The 19,344-nt window shown below is 48.9% G+C and overlaps 1 protein-coding gene across 5 annotated transcripts in view; it reads right to left on the minus strand.

Moving 5' to 3' along the window:
* PC (pyruvate carboxylase) overlaps nucleotides 1-19,344 on the minus strand; it is an 87,650-nt gene that overhangs the window by 23,530 nt on the left and 44,776 nt on the right. The window contains exon 1 of one of the 5 annotated variants that reach the window (XM_069066447.1): nucleotides 15,356-15,562. The exons of 3 other annotated variants lie outside the window; for them this stretch is intronic. In XM_069066447.1, the coding sequence (XP_068922548.1) occupies nucleotides 15,356-15,358 (3 nt within the window). In that variant the 5' untranslated portion in view covers nucleotides 15,359-15,562. Of the gene's footprint in view, nucleotides 1-1,025; nucleotides 1,159-15,355; nucleotides 15,563-19,344 lie in introns of those variants that run through there. One more of the 5 variants, XM_069066451.1, reaches the window with a different exon arrangement.

Here is a 19,344-nt window from a genome sequence, read left to right on the forward strand (position 1 = left end):
CTCGCTATTCTAGGATGGTGATGAAGCTGAGAAGAGCCAGGCCTCAGCCTCCTGCCACCTCCAGCCCGGTCAAGGTACACTCAGTGGTGGCAAAACCATCCAGCAAACATGCCCTGGCGTTCATCCAGGCTGCAACAAGGAATGCCCACCCCAGCGGTGGCACCACGCAGGCCAGATGTGGCCCAGGCAACGACGGCAGGTGGGAGGGAAGGGCGTGCTCTCTAAGGGTTCAAATCCTAGCCTGGCTAGTTATCTACCCGTAAGTCACTCAGCTCTCATGCACAGAGGGAGGCTTGTCTGCCTGGATGCTTCCTACAGGACTCTTCCAACTCAGGCAGTGTGACCTAGGCTAACCCAATCACCTCTCATATAAGTGATGCCAGCACCATAAGGTTTGCCTCAAAAAGCTTTAGAAATACTGTATTTTACTCACCACAATCTTGTACAGGAAGAGCCACTGTGAGCTCCATTTTACAGATAAAGAACTCAGGCAGGATTCAAATGCCTGCACTAACCACTGAACTGCCCAGCTGCCTCCTGGTCCTTCAGGCCCCTCCCCTCTAAATCTAGGCCCTCCAGAACAGCCCTGTCTGCCTCTTACTGGCTGAGTGGCCCTCTTTACCAAGGGATCCTTCACTCCCAAGGACTTCACCTGAGAAGTCAGGGGGCCCTTTTCTCCGGAAAATGTTTTTAAATGCATAAAATGTGCAGAATGACAAAGGAAATCAATCACAGGCAGTTCTCCCTTTACCTAAGTGGAGTGGTCTACCTAAGGAAGAGAGGGAAGGACAGGACCCCAGACCAGGCAAGCGGGGGGGGGGGTGGTTTGGATCCGTGGGGACTACACAGGGAGACTGACAGGGGAGGACAGGTGACGTGGGGGAAGCCCTGGAAGTCTCAAGCCAAGTGTCTGTTCAGGCTGTAGCTGTGGCCTCTCTTTCCATGGCTATGTCCCTTCTGCTTCCACCTGGAGAGTCTGGGGGCTTTTTTGGTGGGGTTTGAAGAGGAGAGGCTACAGACCTCACCTTCCTTGCCTGGGGAGGTCAACGACTCCACAGACCCCAGAAGGCGAATCCATTTTGGCTGTCACCCAAAGGGAGCTGGGTGATGAGGTGATGAGATTCCAAGCCTCTGGCCCTGTCCATGACACTCACAGCCCCGCTGTGCCTTTTATGGTCCCATCACACTGGGGAAGCAATGTTCCAGAGAGCAAATGGTCCCCTGCCTGACAGAGGAGGAACGTGTTCCGTTGTTTTCAGTCATGTCTGACTCTGTGATCTTACTTGGGTTTTTCTTGGCAAAGAGCCTGGACTGGTTTGCCATTTCCTTATCCAACTCATTTTACAGAGGAGGAAACTGAGGCAAACAGGGTGAAGTGACTTGCTCAGGGCCACACAGGTAGTAAGTGTTAAGAGTCCAAATCTGAACTCAGGTCCTCCCGACTCCAGGCCTGGAGTTCTATCCAATGTGGTGCCATGGAGCTGCCTCTAGGTGGAAGGAGAATCATCCTGTGTGCCTTCCCTTACAGGGGAGCAGAAGGAGGGGGCCAGAGACCAATCACCCTCAAAGCTCTCAGTCTACCTAGCCTGCTTTCCTGGAAGTCTCAGGAGCCGGTTCCATGGGCTCCTTTCAGCCTCAGACACAATGCGGCTGGTGGACACAGGCAGACCAGGCCCAGCGTTGGCCAATTGGTGCCGATGGCTCCTTGTGGGGGAGGCTGAACAGATCAATAGTTGGACTTCACTCCTCCGCCAGATGCTTCTCCTCTCCTTCCTTTCCCTCCCTCCCAACCTCTCTCCCAAGGGGCCAAAGGGCACTAGGAGGTGGGGTCAGCCCCCAGGGGTGATGAGGGAAAGACGCTTCTATCAGCTCTGGGCAGAAATCTGGGCAGGGTGAGTTTACAAGGGAGCCCTGATTTCCTGGGTCTGTGGGAGACTTAAAGCAGGGAGTGTTGGTGTGAGATGACAAGGACACTCGCCACCCTAGCCCACACACGCTTGTCCTTGGCCCAGCCCTCCCCTCCTCCTCCTCTGGCTTGCTCAGTGTGGGCCTCTCCCTTCCCTCGGCAGACCTGCCCTCTTAGGTACTCATTACACTAATCCCACCACTGACAAGTTTTGTCACCTTGGCAAAGTCACTGGTAATAAGCAGCCTTAGGCTGAGACTCACCTGCCCTGCACTACTTCTGCTGTTGCCAGGATCCTGAGAGAAGCTCTTTTTAGTCTGTCAAGCTTTTGAAATACAGCAATAGCATTACTGCTGCCTTTCCTAAAGGGAGTATGCATCTTTGGAATGGGTTTTCTTTTTCTTGCTTTCTGGAGGGGGAGTGGTGGGAAATGGACTTCAGAACAGAAAGGAAATTTAATTTTTAAAAAGCCCAAAGACCATATGATTGCAATAGTCTCCCCCACACCCTGCCGGCCCAGCCTTTTCTAAAGGGCAGCTTTGGGCACATGGAATGGAAAGACACTGGCAACTGAGAGCCTTGGCCATAAGTGAGCCTAGACTTCCTCAACAGAAAGAAGCAACTGGACATGAGAATGCAGTCCCTCCTCTGCTCACTAACCATCCAGGGCTCCCTCAGACCTCTGCTGTGCCCCATCCAGGCTCTCTGGGCTCTGCCCTCCAGCTGCCTCTCCAGAGAGCCCCTGCTCCAGGAGAGCTTGCCCCTCAGTGTGCAAGGGGCCCTTCCTCTCGAAATCTCCAGCTCTGGGCATGGCCCCTCTGACACCACCTTCACTGCTACTTTATTTCAATCACATCTTCCCTACCCCATGGTAAACTGGGGAAAGGCAAAGGGCGTGTCTCAGTTACTTCTTCATCTCCCTGGTAGCACAGGCCTTAACCAGAGGAATGGGTGTGCAGGAAATGTTTTCTGAATGAAGGAGTGGCTCACTGAGGTCAGAAATCAGAACAGGCACAGGCCCTGACCAGGAGAGGACAGAGAGGATGTGGCTTGGCAGCCCCGAGACACGTTCAGCCCCCGAATGGAAGCTGCCCAGACAGGAACAGAAGCCGGCAGCCCTGCAGGAGCTGAGGCAGCCAGTCACAGCTGAGTGAGGGGCAGAGACATGCGCAGCAGCACAAAGCTTAGGTGGGTTGAGGACTGCTTGGGGACTCAAGCAGAGCCGGGCCAGGCAGGGGCGAAGGCCCTCCCCACGCCTTCCCACTGTCTGCTCACTTATAGGCAGAATCTCAGAGACCAAGAGGCAGCTCTGCCAGGTTCCATCCATACCATTTGGACTGATATTGAACCTTGACCCACGACACACAAGCCACAAACCCTAGGCAGGCTCACCAAGTCGGAGGCAAGAGGGACCCTGGTGATCACTGTCCTCCCCCCATACGCATACTCACTCAGCTAAGACAGGAGGCACACATAAGCAGGAGTCCAGTGAAATGAGCCTGCCCGCCCCCCCCCCCAACTCCCCCTTCCACGTTTAGTGATGTTGTATAGAGAAAGGCCTGGTAGGCCTGAAGGAAATAGTCCCAGGCCCAGCCTAGAAGAAGGCAGACCTGACAAATGAGGCATCAGATGAACCCCCCCCCCACACACACACATACACATACACAACACCCAAGATACAGGCCATACAAGAGATCCTGCCCCATCCCACTAGCAGGGACCAGGTTCACAACGTACTCACCCTGCCAAGGGTCAGGTCGTCAGGCCAAGACAATGGAGCGGCCTCTGCCTGGAAGAGAGGCTGGGGGCTGGGGCCACACTGGGGCTCGCCCACCAGGAGCTCCTGATCTGCCTGATGTCACCGGCCCCAGGGTTCAAAGTCTGGTAGACAACTCAAAGGCTGGGTCACGGCCAAGAGTAAAATCAGGATAACGGGGCCGCTGGAGCACTTCCTGTCCTCGTCTGTCATCCCAGGGCATCTGGAGCTCCCAGCCAAGGCCAAAGCCCTCAGAGGGAGGATGATGACAAGTGGGTGGGCAACAGCCCCAGATGGGGCCAAAGGCGCCCCAAGAGTCTGCGAGGCGCGTCCACTGAGAACAGCCCATGGCTCAATGCAGAAGAGCCACAGGAGGTTCTGGTGGGTGGGCTGCAGAAAGGATGGAAAATAGCTGATCTACTGGGGTCTTGGCAGAAGCTGGGGAGGGAGGATAAGCAGGCAGTTTTAGCAGCCACCACACCTGCCCAAGAGAGCCCAGTCCCCACTGCCTCAAGTCAGGACCCTCCAGCCCAGCTCTTAGCATGTGCCTCCCTTCTTCCAGACAGGAGCTGAGGCTCCAGGGGAGGCCTTTAGGCAGAGCTGCCTGTGGGACTGCCTGTAAGGAACAAAGACTAAACATCTCAGCCCCTACTTGGTCCTTTCCACCCACTTCCAGGAAAAGCAAAGTCAGCCAAAAATAAAGCCCCACATGTTTTAGAGCAAGGCAGTTCCCACGGCTCCCCTGAAGGTCGCAAGAGCGAAGGATGAGTCTGATGGTCAGTCTGAAGAAGAAAAGCTCTAGGAGCCAGGAGGCCTGGATCTAAAAACTGCCTCCATCATTAATCTGCTTGAACCTGGGTAAGTCACAAACTGCTCCAAAATGTCCTCATTTGAAAATGGACCTATCTCTTCCACTGGCCTGTTTGGTCGAGGGCCCCTTTGTCAGTCTGGGGAAACTGAGGGAGCTTGGATGGTTCCGTGGCATCAGAAGGACTTCGGCTGGAATCCTGCCTTGGAGCCTTCTGGCCATAGCCCTGTGCGCTCATCAGAACCCTGTGGACACTGAGGACAACAGCATCTCTCACAGGGTCATGGTGAGGATCAGATGAGGTCACATTTAGAACACGCTGGAGTCATACTAGCTGATGAGATTTATATGCACAGTAATATCAACTGTATAAGGCACTTAGGATTACCCAGGAAACCTATTACCTTAGAGTTATCAAAATGGTTTTTTTAATTCACAGATCCCAGGTGAGGAGCCCCTGCTGGCCTCTGTCTGTCTGAGGCCTCTCCTGCCTGCCTGGCCTGACTCCCGCTCCAGCCTGCCAGCAGATTGGACAGCAGTCTCCACATGGCTTTCAAATGCACCTTCTTAAAACAGTTTTGACCAAAACAAACACACAAACAAATAAAGGCACATCTAAACAAATGGAGAAATCTTAATTGCTCAAGAGTACACCAGGCCGATATCAGATATGACAACACTATCTAAAGCCATTTACTTACTCAGTGCCATAGCAATCAAACTATAGAACAATTACTTTATAAAACGAGAAAAAATAACAACAAAATTGATCTGGAGGAACAAAAAAACTGGGACAGAAGGGGGCCCAATGGACTATACTACAAAGCCACAGTCATGGAAACGATCTGGGTGAGACACAGAACAGACTGGGTACACAATACACAGTGACAAAGGAGATCAGTGACGAAGTCTGATAGACCATAGCCAGCCTGAGGGGGCACGAGCTCACTACGTGGCAACAACTACAGGGAAAACAGGAAAGCAGTGTGACAGAAACTAGGTGCAGCCTGAAAGCTCAGGCCATGTGAAGATAAGCTCCAAACGGGCACAGGATTTAGGCACGAAGGGGAATATCACGAGCAAATTACAAGACCACGGAACAAACTGCTCATCGTATCTAGAGAGAGAGAGTTCACGACCCAAAAGAAAGAGATGGGCTCACTGAGAGCCAAGACAAGCAAGTTTTATGACATGAAACTGAAAAGGTTTTGGAGAGTAATTTGGAGAGTAACTTTAAAACTGTGCATACCCTTAGATCAAGCAGTAATGCTACTCGGTCTGCATCCCAAAGAGATCATAAAAATGGGAGAAGGAACCAAATGTACAAAAATATTTATAGCAGCTCTTTCTGTGGTGGCAAAGGATTGGAAATCAAGGGCATGCCCATCAACTGGGGAATGGCTGAACAAGTTATGGTACATGAACGTAATGGAATACTATTGTTCCATAAGAAATGATGAGCAGGTAGACTTCAGAGAAACCTGGAAAGACTTAGATGAACTGATCCTCAGTGAAATGAGCAGAACCAGGAGAACTTGTCCACAGTAACAGCCACAGTGTGTGATGACCAACTTTGACAGACTGGGCTCTTCTCAGCAAGGCAAGGATCTAAGACAACTCCAAAAGACTCATGATGGAAAATGCTGCCCACATCCAGAGAAAGAACGATGGAGTCTGAATGCAGATCGAAGCAGACTATTTTCTCCTTTTTTTCCCTTTCTCATGGTTTTTCCCTTTTGTTCTGATTCTTCTTTCACAACATGACCAATGTGGAAACATGTTTAATATGATTGCACTTGTACAGCCTTTATCAGATTGCATGCCATCTTGGGGAGGGAGGGGAAAAAAATTAGAACTCAAAATCTTGTAAAAGTGAATGTTGAAAACTATCTGGGGGTGGCTAGGTGGTGCAGTAAGTAAAGAAAGTGCCAGCCCTGGAGTCAGGAGGACCTGGGTTCAGATCTGGCCTCAGACACTTAACATACACAAACACACACACAAAACCTCGCTGTGTAACCTTGGGCAAGTTACTTAACCCCAACTGCCCTCAAAAAGGCAAAAAAATAAAATAAAATATTTTTAAAAATTAATTATAAAAAAAGAGAAAACTATCTGCCTATAATTGGAAAAAAGTAAAATATTAGGGGCGGCCAAGTAGCACAGCGAGTAAGAGCACCAGCTCCAGTGTCAGGATGACCTGGGAATCAAATCCAGGCTCAGATACTCAGCACCACACCCAGAAATAACTGGCCATGTAACCTTGAGCAAGTTACTTAACCCCAATTGCTTAGGGGCAGCCAGGTGGCTCAGTGAGTAAGAGCACTGGCTCCAGTGTCAGGATGACCTGGGAATCAAATCCAGGCTCAGATACTTAGCACCACACCCAGAAATAACTGGCCATGTAACCTTGAGCAAGTTACTTAACCCTGATTGCTTTAAAAAAAAAAAAAGTAAAATATAAAGTGGGGAAAAAAACAAAACAAATTTAAAAGTTTTTCTACAAACAAAACCAATTCAGCTAAAATGAGAAGAGCTGAAGATGAATGGGGAAAAATCTTTACAGCAAGTTTCTCTGATAAAAGTCTTATTTCTCAGATACATAGGGAATTGACTGAAATGTATAAGCATCATCTCCCAGCTGATGAATGGTTAGAAGACAAAGGCAGCTTTCAGAGGAAGAAATCCAAGCTATTAATAGCCATATTTTTTTTGCCTTTTTTGGGGGAGGGTAATTGGGGTTAAGTGACTTGCCCAAGGTCACACAGCTAACTTTTGTGTTAAGTGTCTGTGGCTGGATTTGAACTCAGGTCTTCCTGACTCCAGGGCCGGTGCGCTATTCACTGCGCCATCTAGCTGCCCCAATAGCCACATTTTTTTAAAAGCTCTGAATAATTAATAATTAGAGAAATGATCATTAAAACAACTTTGAGGTGCCACCACCTCAGGTGATGCTCCACTATCAGACGGGTACAATCATTAGACTGGCAAAGCTGACAGGAAAATGACAATTCTGGAGGGGCTATGGGAAAACATGTACTGTTGACGAAACTGCAAGGTAATCTGGAACTTTGCCCCCCAAACTGTGCATACCCTTTGATCTAGCAATACCACTACAAGGTCTATGACCCAAAAAGATAAAAGAAGCAAGGAAAAAACCCCTATATGGTCAAAAATATTTATAGTAGCTTGTTTTGTATTTGCAAAAAATTGGAAAATGAGAAGGTACCCTTCAACTGGGGAATAGCTGAACAAGCATATGAAAGCAGCTGAATGCTATTATGCTAGAAGAAATGAAGGGGATGGTTTTAGAGAAACTTGGGAAGACTTATATGAACTGATACAAAGTGAAGAATGGTGGGCTTCGTTTTTAAGACCACATTTGAGGTGGCTGCAGGAGCAGCAGACTAGAATCTGATAATGTATTAGTCTTTTTAGCATCTTCTACTGTAATAATGTAAATGAAGGCCTTCCATGATGAATAGGTCATTTTATCCCTGGGTTTTCTATAAACAGTTTACAAGACATGATGTGGTTAAAACAATTTGTTACAGAAATTCTTTTTACAAAGTAAACTGTAAAAGTATCCAGAAAAAAAAGGAGATGGATTTATATGATAACAATTTTGAAAGACTTAGAAACTCTGATTGACCCAAGGACCAAGCACAATTCCAGGAGGCTCCTGATGAAGCATGTTGCACATCCACCTCCAGATAGAGAGCTGACAGAGTCAGAGTACAGACTGGGTCTTTGGACATGGCACATGCTGGGTATCTTTTGTTTGACTATACATGTTTAAAATGGGTTTTGTTTTTTTCCCCTTGATTTTTCAAGCTGGGGGGACTGGGGGGAAATGAGGAGATAAAAGGGAAAGAGAAAATACAAACCTAAAAAGAAAAGAAAATTAATTAAATAAACAGTTCTGATCATGTCATTTCCCTTCTCAAAGATCGGTAAGGGACTTTCAGTCAAGATGGTACCCGACCAGAAGTAAGCTACCCAGGTCCCAGCAAACCCTGCAACTCACAGATCAAATAATGATTACAAATTACACTGAGAAGCTAGAGTAAAAAATTCTTATATGCATAAGAGGTCTGTCAAAATTCTGAGGGCAACAGGGAAGGGAAGAACTAACAACAGAGTGTAGGAAGCCTCCAAATTGTACCAGAGATAGTTCTGGGACACAGGTAACCTAGAGGCAGAAGAAGCAGAGGACTTCCCCAACAAAGCCCCCAATGGTCAGAAAGCCCCAGGGCTCGGGACTTAGGAGCCCTGTTCAGACTGGAGGTTCTGAGGTCTCTAATCATCTGCCCTGAGATGCCACAGAGGGCCCTGAAAATCCAGTGTTCTAAGCCCTAGAGTGGGATGAGAAGGCCTGATTTCAGGAAACGGAGGGTTACGGGGAAGGGAGGGTACTGGGGAAGACCAAGCAGGGCCAACCCAGCCAAAAGCACAGAAAGTGTCCTAGCTTGGCCCTGCCTCAAAGTCCCAATTTCAGTATTAAAGCTGTAAATCAAAGAAAATATCGACTAGCATTAAAATTATTCTAGATGTAGAGATCCCTCAAAAGAAGAAACAAGTAACGCAGTAACGGTAAACAGACTCAAAGTAAAAAAAAAAAAAGATTTTCCATCAGAACAACATGAGTACCTAGAAGAGATGAGGCAAAAAATGAATTCGTGAAATGAAAGTTGTTGAGCTTGGGCCTTGGGCCTTGGGCACCCGCTCTGGCCTGGGGAGCCCTGCCCTTCTCAGAAAAATGGTGTGAAAGAAACCCATGGGACACAAAGAAAGTCAAACAGACTGAAATACAATGGGCAAAACACTGAAAACAAACCAGACACGAGCTCACATACCCTGGTGTCTCTCAGAAGCCTGTTCTAAAGGAAATGATCAGAATGAGAATCATAGCTCAGAAGAGAAAGTGGTGAAGCTGACCCAAGAAAAGGGACGCCTTCAGACTGACCAAACACAAATCAATGGCTCTCCAAGACATCGAGGAGCAGAACAAAATCAAAAGACTGAAAAAGTTAGAAAATAAAATCGAAGACAGCTCGTGTCAAAAACAATGGGCCTGGAGACAAGATCAAGGAGAGATCATTTAAGAATCATCAAACTCCCTGAAAACCATGATTTTTAAAAAAATTTTATACTTCAGGAATCTGAAAATGAAAAGTGTCCAGATCTGTGAGAATCAGAGGGGAAAAAAAAGGTAAAAGGAATATACTTGTGTAGAAAGGTAGAAGAAAGGGATGGAACTTGATGTTTCTGACAATTAGGGCATATGAGAAGGATATAGAAACCTGGAGGAAGGGGTGGCAGAGCTGGCACTGAAGGAGGTTCCCTCATCCTCAGCAGGCAAGGAAAGGCTGACATAGACACACAATCTGTTCTAGAAACACACCACAATAAACAAGAAAACGAGCAGAAATGGGAAGCAGGTGGTTAAGAGGGAAGATGAGGTTGGGCAGACACAGTCAGCGGAGCAGGTTTATTGAACACCTACTAGATTTAAAAGAGGGAAAAAAAGAAGTAGAATCTAAGTGGGGAGAAGGGGGCTTAGGCCGCCTTTTAGGCCAGATAGACAAACTGTAGCATGGAAATGTAACAGACTATTATGTCATGGTAGGTAAGGAATGATGACAGATGCCATCTCAGAGAATCCAGGGGTAGCATGAACTGATATGCAGCAAAGGAAGGACTATTCTAGACCTAACCCCAAGGGCCACAGTCTCAGAAGGCTTAGAGCAGCCCCTTCATCAGAGGCTGGCAGAAAAGCGGCGCCAGCTTCTGGTTACAGAGGGCAGGGCCACACCGTGTCTGGCCAGAACCCACCAGGTCATCCGTTCTACTCAAGCACGCTTATGTGCTTCAAGGCTTTCTTTCTTTTCTTCTTTCTTTCTCCTTTGTTCTCTTTTTTGCTGTTCTCTCTCTCTCTTCCTTCCTTCCTTCCTTTCCTTTTTCTTTCTTTCTTTCTTTCTTTCTTTCTTTCTTTCTTTCTTTCTTTCTTTCTTTCTTTCTTTCTTTCTTTCTTTCTTCCTTTCTTTCTTTCTTTCTTTCTCTTTCCCTCCTTCCTTTCTTTCGAGGGCCAATGAAACATTTTCAAATGCACAGAAAAGAGCAGAAGGAAGCACAGAGTAGCATGATAGTTTTGAAAGTAACACGTAGGTTTTTAGAGAGACTTTTTTGAAAAGCACTTATCTCACTTCATATTCATTCACTTTCCAGGCTCCATTAGGAGCAATCTTATACAGGACTGTCCAGCCCCTGCCCCATCTCCCCTCCCCTCGGCCTCCTGAAGCCCCTCACTGTCACCCAGCTGGTCCCACATATCCACATCCTCTTCTCTCCTCGATGGGCTTTTTCCTCTTTTGTATTTCCTCACCTAGAAGCTGTGTTCTCCTGGTACAGCACAAGTTGTTCAAAGGCAGGTTGGGCTGAGCCCAGCTCTAGAGATTGCAGCCATTGAACGCTACAAAGGGCGAGAAGGCCTCTTGTATAAGAGGAGACCACGTGACAACGATTAGCTGATCCTGATTCTTGTTAGATGGGAGCCCTTCTTAAACCTCTCAGGTGGGTCTGCTGCCCCCAAAGAACCCCGCGTGCCTGAGGGCAGGCCTTTCTCTGCAGCATCCCCAGTGTCTGGGCTGACTCAGGGAAGCTGCTGGGAGAATGAGGAGACATCGCCTGTATAATGCTTTCATAGACATGATCTCACAAGAGCCCTGGGACAAAGAAGCAAGGGTTCCATTTGACAGATGGCCTAACTGAGGTCCAAGGCTTGGGAGCTTGCCCAAGATCACACAGAGAGCTGGTGGCAGGGCAGAACCAGCACTTCATGTGTCTTTCCACCATTCCTGGAGGAGACCCAAGCCTTCCTAACACCAAACAGAAATTCAGGGAGCCACTGCATTTGGGGATTCCCCTAGAGGTCAAGCTGAGCTCTATTTTCTCATCAGACCAAACAAAGAAGCAAACTTGCTATGCATAAAAACCTTCTATAAGGGTCAGAGCAGAAGCAAGGCACATTTTCCTAGTGCTCCAGGGCAGAAATTTGTAAACAAGAACCATCCTACACAACAGTACAGGTAACCTTCTAGCCATAATGCCTCCATTTCTACATCATTTCTAAGCCAGAGCAGATTAGCTTGGCTGGGACACCAAGGCCAAACTCTGAAGGAGGGGGGCAAAGTTTTGAATTTGATTGGCCCCTGGGAGGGCTTCCCGAGCTGAGAAACTGAGAGCATCCTGCCAAGGGCTGCCCACGCCTCAGTCACCAGGCTCTGGCTGCTGCCACCATGGAAGGATATTCCTTCTACTTGGCTCCCTCTTGGGATAAGAATTGAGGTAGAGCTCAGCAACAATCTCTGCTTATGTGCCCTGTGGGACAGGCCATATTTCCCTCCTGGGCCCAGGGAGACAGCCAGACACTCCTTTAAAAGGAGAAAAAAGACAGCCACCAGCTCTAACACTTCCCCCGACTTTATTCTCTAGAGAGCTAATGGCCTAGAGCTCGCTGTTTGGGGGGGGGGGGGAAGAAAGCTAACCACAGCAGAGGGATCCATCTTACCCCTTCTCATTTCAGGCCTTGTCTGAGAGTGGAAAGAGAAGAGGAAAATGAGACTGCACTGACTCAGACAGGGAGTGATCACCACGCCCAACTTCTGCCCTGGTGGGACTCCACAGAGCAGTCCTTCTTTACTGAAGCCCCCTCTTCTCCTTCCTCCCACTGGAAGTGTGATGATGAGCTTGCTGAGAAGGGGTCTGGAGCCCCTTAGAGGGGAAGGCTTTGACAAAAAATGCTGTCCTGGTGCTTAGCAGAACTGGAGACTCCCTCCCTGCACCGCCCCCCAATAAACTACACCCGAGCACCTCTACTGCAGCTGGCCTGAAGCCCCTCGAGGTTACCTGGGCCCAGCCAAGCCCAGATCCACTCTCAGTGCTGAGCCCTAGCACAGCCCAGCACTCACCCACTGGGCACTGAAGCCACATGGCTCCAGGGGCCCTCCATAGCCCTAGGCTGGAAGGATCTCAAAGGCCATTCTGTCCAGCCCCTCATGGGAGAGTGGAGGGAATGGCAACTTGTCCAGGACCACGGACAGAGGGATAGGCTCTGGAGACAGCAGATCCGGGGTAGAGACAGATGAAAAGAAAGCATGGCCCCAGCCTCAGCCCCCAGCCTCGGCACGCCCCCCCCTTCTCCTCATCAGAGAAGGGGGGATTCCAGGGCCAACACTGCCACCTAGTGCACATAAGAAGCAATGGCGGCTCCCTTGGCAACAGCCCCCCTCCCCCAGCTTCCCCCCAGGACAAGAAAGAAGTCATCTGCCTGGGCATTTGTAGCTGAAAAACACTAAGTTCCACCCCTCATGGTACAGAGGGGAAAACAGACCCAAAGAGGGGTCGTTATTTGTCCACCACCTCCCTCCCCGGCAGCTCTCTTGGTGAAACATTAAACTTCCGCCCGTCTCTAGGGGCTCTTGGCCCCCCAGCCCAGGCCAACCAATGGCAGAGGGTGGCCAGTTGGCAGCCCTCCCGCTTTCCCTCTAAGCTGCTCTTCCCCAGGCTCCATCTCCTTCTACCAATCTCCCTACGTGGCCTGGCATCAGGGGCCAGTCTGAGCCCCAGAGTGAAGGCACAGACATCAGGAAGCACGCCACATGGCCCAGAAGCACGGGTACTGTGCCCACCTGCCTCCTCAATGTGGAGGGGAGGAAGAGAATTTGGAAGTCAAAATAAAAGTTAAAAAAGACACGCCTGAGGCGAAGGATGGGCTCAAGAGAAAGGAGGCTAGAAGAAGGCACGGGCTGCTCTGTAGAAACCAGCAGATGGGGGACAGACAGCCGGCCAGAATGACAGAAGGAGGGGACAGGAGGAAGGGGGAGCAGGGGCAGACACAGGGGGCGTGGTCTTGGCTGGAAGGGCCACCTCATCATCAGAAACTGAAAAAAGATGTCAAAGAACTTCAAGATTAAGAGGGGAAAAGAGAGGGCTGCCAGCACATGGCCTCAGCCAGAGCACAGCAGGCCAGGGAGGGCACTTGTCCCAGGCAGAATTCTAGGTTAAATCAGAAGAGCTTTGCACTCCGGCTACTAAATGTTTGATTCTTCTTTCCACCAAGACAGCATGGCTCTCCCCCCACAGCAGGCCAGCCTCCAGTGTGACTGTCCGGGGAAACCAGCATCCCAAACAAAGAAGTGAATTCTGAACCTTGCTCAGTGGGAAAACTTTGTTCTCTGGGCAAACTGTTTCCCCAAATGCCGAGAGTGTAAGAAGAGCCAGAGGCATGAATTCAGTGTTGAAGAGCGAGGAAACGGGGAAACGAGGCCACAAGGCAGGGAAACAAGGCCACAAGGCAGCCTCTCAGCCCCAGTGGGGCCCACTGCCCTGCTGTCCCAAATCAGGCCTGGGAACCAGACTTCTCTCCCAAGGCCTATCTCACCAAGTAACTCCAACTATCTGAGAAGCAGGGACAGCCTCGTCATGCCTGGCTCAAATGGAATAACAGAAGAAGCTGGTAGGTGGACAAGGAAGGGGACCTATGCAGTCCAGGGCCAGGGAGGAGCAAGAGAAATTGCAGGGCAGAATAAAAGGGGTGAAGAGTTAGGCTTTCGGCCTAAGGAATTAGCAGGTGGGAAATGCTCCCCAGGGCAGACCCAAGCCCACCAACGAGGATCACTCAAAGAATAGGAAAAAGCTTCAGATGTAGAAGTTTCACTGCCAAGAATTAGGTGTAACTGGAGCAGCAAGGTTATTATCAAGGGATGTTCCCCTGGGGCAAAAATGTCATTTCCTTTCTCCCAGGGGAAATTCTAGCCCTTAGAAGTGATTCTTTTCTTCCAGCCTCTTCCTCAACCAAGCCTTTTAGGAGCTGCCACCTGGCCCTTTCTCTCTAGCACCTAATAATCCCAACTCCCTACAAAAAAAACAAATGCTTGAGTCTGAGTGTCAAAGGTTACTCAATGCTTAGGGAGGGTACAAAGGATCCCTTGCCACCAAGAAATCCTTGGTCAGATGGCGGACAGACAGACGACCAGGGAAAATGGGAAAGCCTGGAGAATGTGCATGCAGGTAGAACATTCCGAGCATGTGGGCTTATGGGTAAGAGAACTACTGGAGACAAGGAACGGAGGCAGAGAGGCCTAGGCTTAGGCCAACAGAGCTGGAAGAAGGCGTGGGAGAGACATTCCTTGGGGATATAATTCACAGGCAATGCTCAAAGTCTGGGCGTCTAAGCCAGGACAGAACAGAGGACTGGTCAGATAACAGAGGAGAAGAAGGACACAGAGCAGTGGCACATGGGGGCATTAGCCCTTCCCTTCATGCTGTCAACAGCCCAGGTCTGTTCAGGCCACTACCGCCTGGATGACCCTCGGAAGCCACTTCTCTCTAGGCCTCAGCTCCCTTACTTGTAAAATGAGAGAGAACCACTGAATGACTTCCCAAGTCCTTCATAGGTCTGACTCCTATACCTTTGATCGTTCTGGACATCGTGGAGGTGCCACCACCCCTCTGTCTGTCCTTCTGCGCTCTCAGCGGCACCCGAGGCCCCACCAGTTTTTCTCTTGCAGTTCTCCCAGGAGGTAGGTTCATTTGGCACTGGCGATAAAGGGAAAGGCTTTTTAAAAGCCTTTTTTTAAGCCTCTCTGACACTGAGCTCTCTTTGCCCCAGATCTTCACCTTCTAATGTTTAATAAAACATTCATCTGCTCCACACACACTTATTCTCCAGGGAGCCTCCCTTGCCTTCCCACCTCCAAAGATACTGGCAGATGGCCAACCCCAACAGAGCAAAGGGAGCAGCAGCACGCAGTGGGTCTCTCTAAGATACACCAATGCCCATGAAAAGCCAGGCCAGCCCAGTGCCAACGGATCTGTGAAGCCTTACCATGGCAGGCAGCACGAGTCTTCAGAGATGCCTCAAGGTGCCCAGGGCTGGCTTTCTGGGGGCCTCACTCTCTTTTTAACTTGCCTCCTTCAGGTTCAGCCCCTTTCAATGATTTCCCAGACGCTGGAAGGCCTCCCCTGGTCTCCCATTTAGGGAGGAGAAAGCTGCTGCCCATAAATTCAATCTCAGGCCGAGGGTCAGGCCTTGAGCAAAGTCAGTTTAAGAGAGGAAGAAAAAAACAGGTCAGGGGTGAGAGTGAGCTGGCAGAAGGGCATTCCATGGTCATAGCCTAGAAGCCCTTCCCCTGTTAGGCCACTGACTCTCCAACCAGAACAAGGGGGGTTGGGCAGGGCAGCCAGCATGGGAAGGGAGAGTTGGGAAAGCACACTGCCTTTTTCCTGGCTTTGCTGGGGTCTCCTGGTACCTCTGCCTCTCCACTCGAGAAAGAGCAACGCGATATTCTCCCTTTCCTCTGTCTCTGCTTCTCTCCTCCTCCACCCCTTCCTCTCCCCTCCCCTTAGCAGTTGGGGCTGGAATTCTGACACAATATCTGTTAGTCACTATTTTACTATTGCTATTTAGCAAGCTGCTGGCGGGTGGAGGGGAAATTGGGGCAGTGACAATCAACAAGCATTTATTGAGCACTTGCTCTATGCTAGGTACTGGGGATACAGACAAGGGAGGCAGTGCCTGTCCGCAAGGTGGTACATTCATTCTGCTAGTGGTAACAAAATGTTCCTAGACAAATAAACACAGGCAATAGATGGAGTAAGTGCCAAGCCACAGGTGGGGAAGAGACTAGCACCTGGAGAGATTCATCAGAAAACATTTGAATCACCACCTATGAAAGGAAAACTTGCTGTAGAGATAAATGGGCTGGATTATCCTACAGAATAAGAAAGGAGAAATGAAAAAAATCAGTCTCTGGGCAGCTCCTGATACTGCCAGAGAGACAACAACTGGCCTGGAGTGTTGTGCAGTTGTTTAATCTGTCACCAGGGGAATCAGTCAAACAGGGATTCTCGCTGACTCAGTTTTTCCCATACAAAGGTATCTTGGCATGAACCCATTTTCACTGAGCATAGGTCTTGGTCAAGGCAATGAGCCCTAAGAACAGCTTGTAAAATACACACACACGGGGTGAATAGAGCACTGGCCCTGGAGTCAGGAGGACCTGAGTTCAAATCTGGCCTCAGACACTTAACACAAAAACTAGCCGTGTGACCTTGGGCAAGTCCCTTAACCCCAATTGCCCTCCAAAAAGCAAAAAAAAAAAAAATACACACACACACACCAGGCTGGTGTGTGGGTATGTCATTCTTTACCCACCAGAGTAAAGGAAAACAGAAAAGCTGGCTTGAATTTCACTTCTGTGCACCAGGTAAAAATCCTGAAAGGAGAGACTGAGAAATGTGGCAGTGACATCATCACCCTCCCAGTCACCCCATTTACCACCTCTGTTTGTCATCCTTGACTCTGTTTATCCCCAGATCCAATTAGTTGCCAATGCTGTTCTCATCAACATCTCACACAGCTGCTGCCCCCTCTCAGGCCTCCATCACCTCACACCTGGATGACAGCTTTCTAATGGATCTCTCCCCACTCCAGACCATGTTCCACTAAGCTCTCAAAGTGATTTTCCTAAAACACAGGCCTAACCACATCACCTCCCTATTCAATAAATTTTAACAGTTCCCTGTTACCACCAGGATCAAAGATAAAATCCTGTATTTGGCATTTGTCTGGCCCCTTCCTAATTTTTCAATAATCTTAAATTCTGCTCCCTTCCAGGTGGACTGTGGACCTTTTCTTGCCCTGGAAGGCTTCCACACCATGCCACATCTCCAACACCATGTCACCTTCCCTTCACTCCCCTTTTCACTCGTCTCCTGGGGTGCTGGGCCCTCTTCTGGCCTGGAGTTCAGCCTCCATGCCATTTTCCCAACCATCTCTACACCACTCACCCGTGCTCAAGTCTCTCCCCCCTCCCCCAAGCAGCTTCCAGCTTCCTTTATTTCCATGGGTTTTCTGTCCTTCAAATAGAAGTTCCTTGAGGCGAGAGACAGTCTTGTTTGGTTGTATCTCCAACCCTAGAGCTCAGCACAGGGCCCGGAACATAGTAAGTGCTTAGTGAATGTTTTCTCTTTCCATCCCTCTAGCTGCACATACTCTGGAGTCCAACAATATGGACCAACTTGCTGTTCTTTGTGTTTCCTGACCTCATGCCCTTTGGGCCTGGGATCCCTTACAGCTTTTAGAATTTCTGGCTTCCTTCAAGACTCAGATCAAGCCCCATTTCATTCAGGATGTCTTTCCTAGGGCCCAAGTTGCCAGTGCCTTCCCTTCTAAGGCCATCTTCCATCTACGCTCCATCTGGTTGGTGATGGCAAGAAGGAAGGTCACCTACTTTCTCCTCTACAGCCAGCACAAGAGGAGACATTCTGTGGAGAAATTGTGAAGTATGTAACAGAGGGAAGGAAGGGGAAGGGAAAGAAGAAGGAGCTCATTGTGGATGGGCTGAGGGGGAGGTGAGGTAACAAGAAAAGGAATTCTAGTAAGGAGGAGAATCATCAAGAGTATCTATAAGAGTAATCCTTTCTAATTACAGTTATCCCTTCCATGTCACAGGGACTAGGAGTGAGATGTGCCCCCTCCCCACCCCTGCAATCTGCAGAATTTTTTGGCTCTCCCTTTGTACCAGAGAAGCAGTCTGATTTTTTTCTTTTTCTTTTATAGGGTGTTTACAGGACCTTCTTATGAAAATTGGGTTATCTGGTTCACAGGCTCTGTGTTATCTGCCGGCCTTTGTGTGTCATCTGCAGCTTCCACAAAACTCCCCCCAAATTCTCATTTAATTTCTCATACCAACCCTTGATATATTGAAACTACTATGGGAAGCCGCTATTTGGAAGGGATAACTGTGTTAGGAAGAATAAACAGCGCTTTTGGATACTGAAAGTTAAGAAATAAAGAGGAGAAAAGGAGACAGAAGTAAGGGAGACAGGGACCCAAGAAGGATTGTGGGCTTCTGAAGTTAGGGGGCTACATGGATTCTGGAAAGGGAACTAAGGAGGGGCAGCACATTCCAATCACAAAAGGGAAAGGGGCCCAGAGCCTGGGGCCTGACTGCTCCAGAGAAAACCAAAAAGGGGGAACCCAGGATGGCATGAAATAACAAGAGTGTCTGTGTGGGGGTGCCCATCCACTGGGGCATGGCTGAACAAGTTGTGGTATCTGAATGTAATGGAATACTATTGTGCTATAAGAAACGAGGAGCAGACGGACTTCACAATAACCTGGAGAGACTTAGATAAACTGATGCTGAGTGAGGGGAGCAGAACCAGGAGAGATCTGTACACAATCACAGCCACAATGTGTGTGTGACGACTAACTCTGACAGACTGGGCTCCTCTCAGCAGTGCGAGGTTACAAGACAGCTCCAAAAGCCTCACGATGGAGAGGGCCATCCCCATCCGGAGAGAGAGCTGCAGAGTCTGAGTGCAGACTGAAGCCAACTACACGCTCTCTCTTTGGTTTTGCTTCTTCTTTCTCATTGTTCACTCCATTGGTTATAATCCTTTTTTTTTTTTTTTTTTTTGCTTTTTGGAGGGGGAAGGTAGGGTAATTGGGGTTAAGTGACTTGCCCAAGATCACACGGCTAGTAAATGTTAAGTGTCTGAGGCCAGATTTGAACTCCAGTCCTCCTGACTCCAGGGCCCATGCTCTATTCACTGTGCCACCTAGCCGCCCCAGTTATAATCCTTCTTTACAACTTGACTAATGTTTAATATGAAGGTATTTGTAGATCCTATATTTGATTGCATGCTGCCATGCGGCAGGGGAGGGGGAGAAAATTTGAAACTCAAGGGATTGCGGAACTGAATCTTGTAAATGAAAAGTAAATAAATAAATTTTTTAAAAAAGAACATCTGCATGGCCCTTGGCTTCGCTCAGAACTCTTCTTCCTCTTCCTCCTTGATGCATTTTTG

Source organism: Petaurus breviceps, unplaced genomic scaffold, assembly GCF_028583685.1.
Source record: "Petaurus breviceps papuanus isolate PSGF00001 unplaced genomic scaffold, PetGlider_PUasm1.0 90721, whole genome shotgun sequence".
Classification (NCBI taxonomy): Eukaryota; Metazoa; Chordata; class Mammalia; order Diprotodontia; family Petauridae; genus Petaurus; species Petaurus breviceps.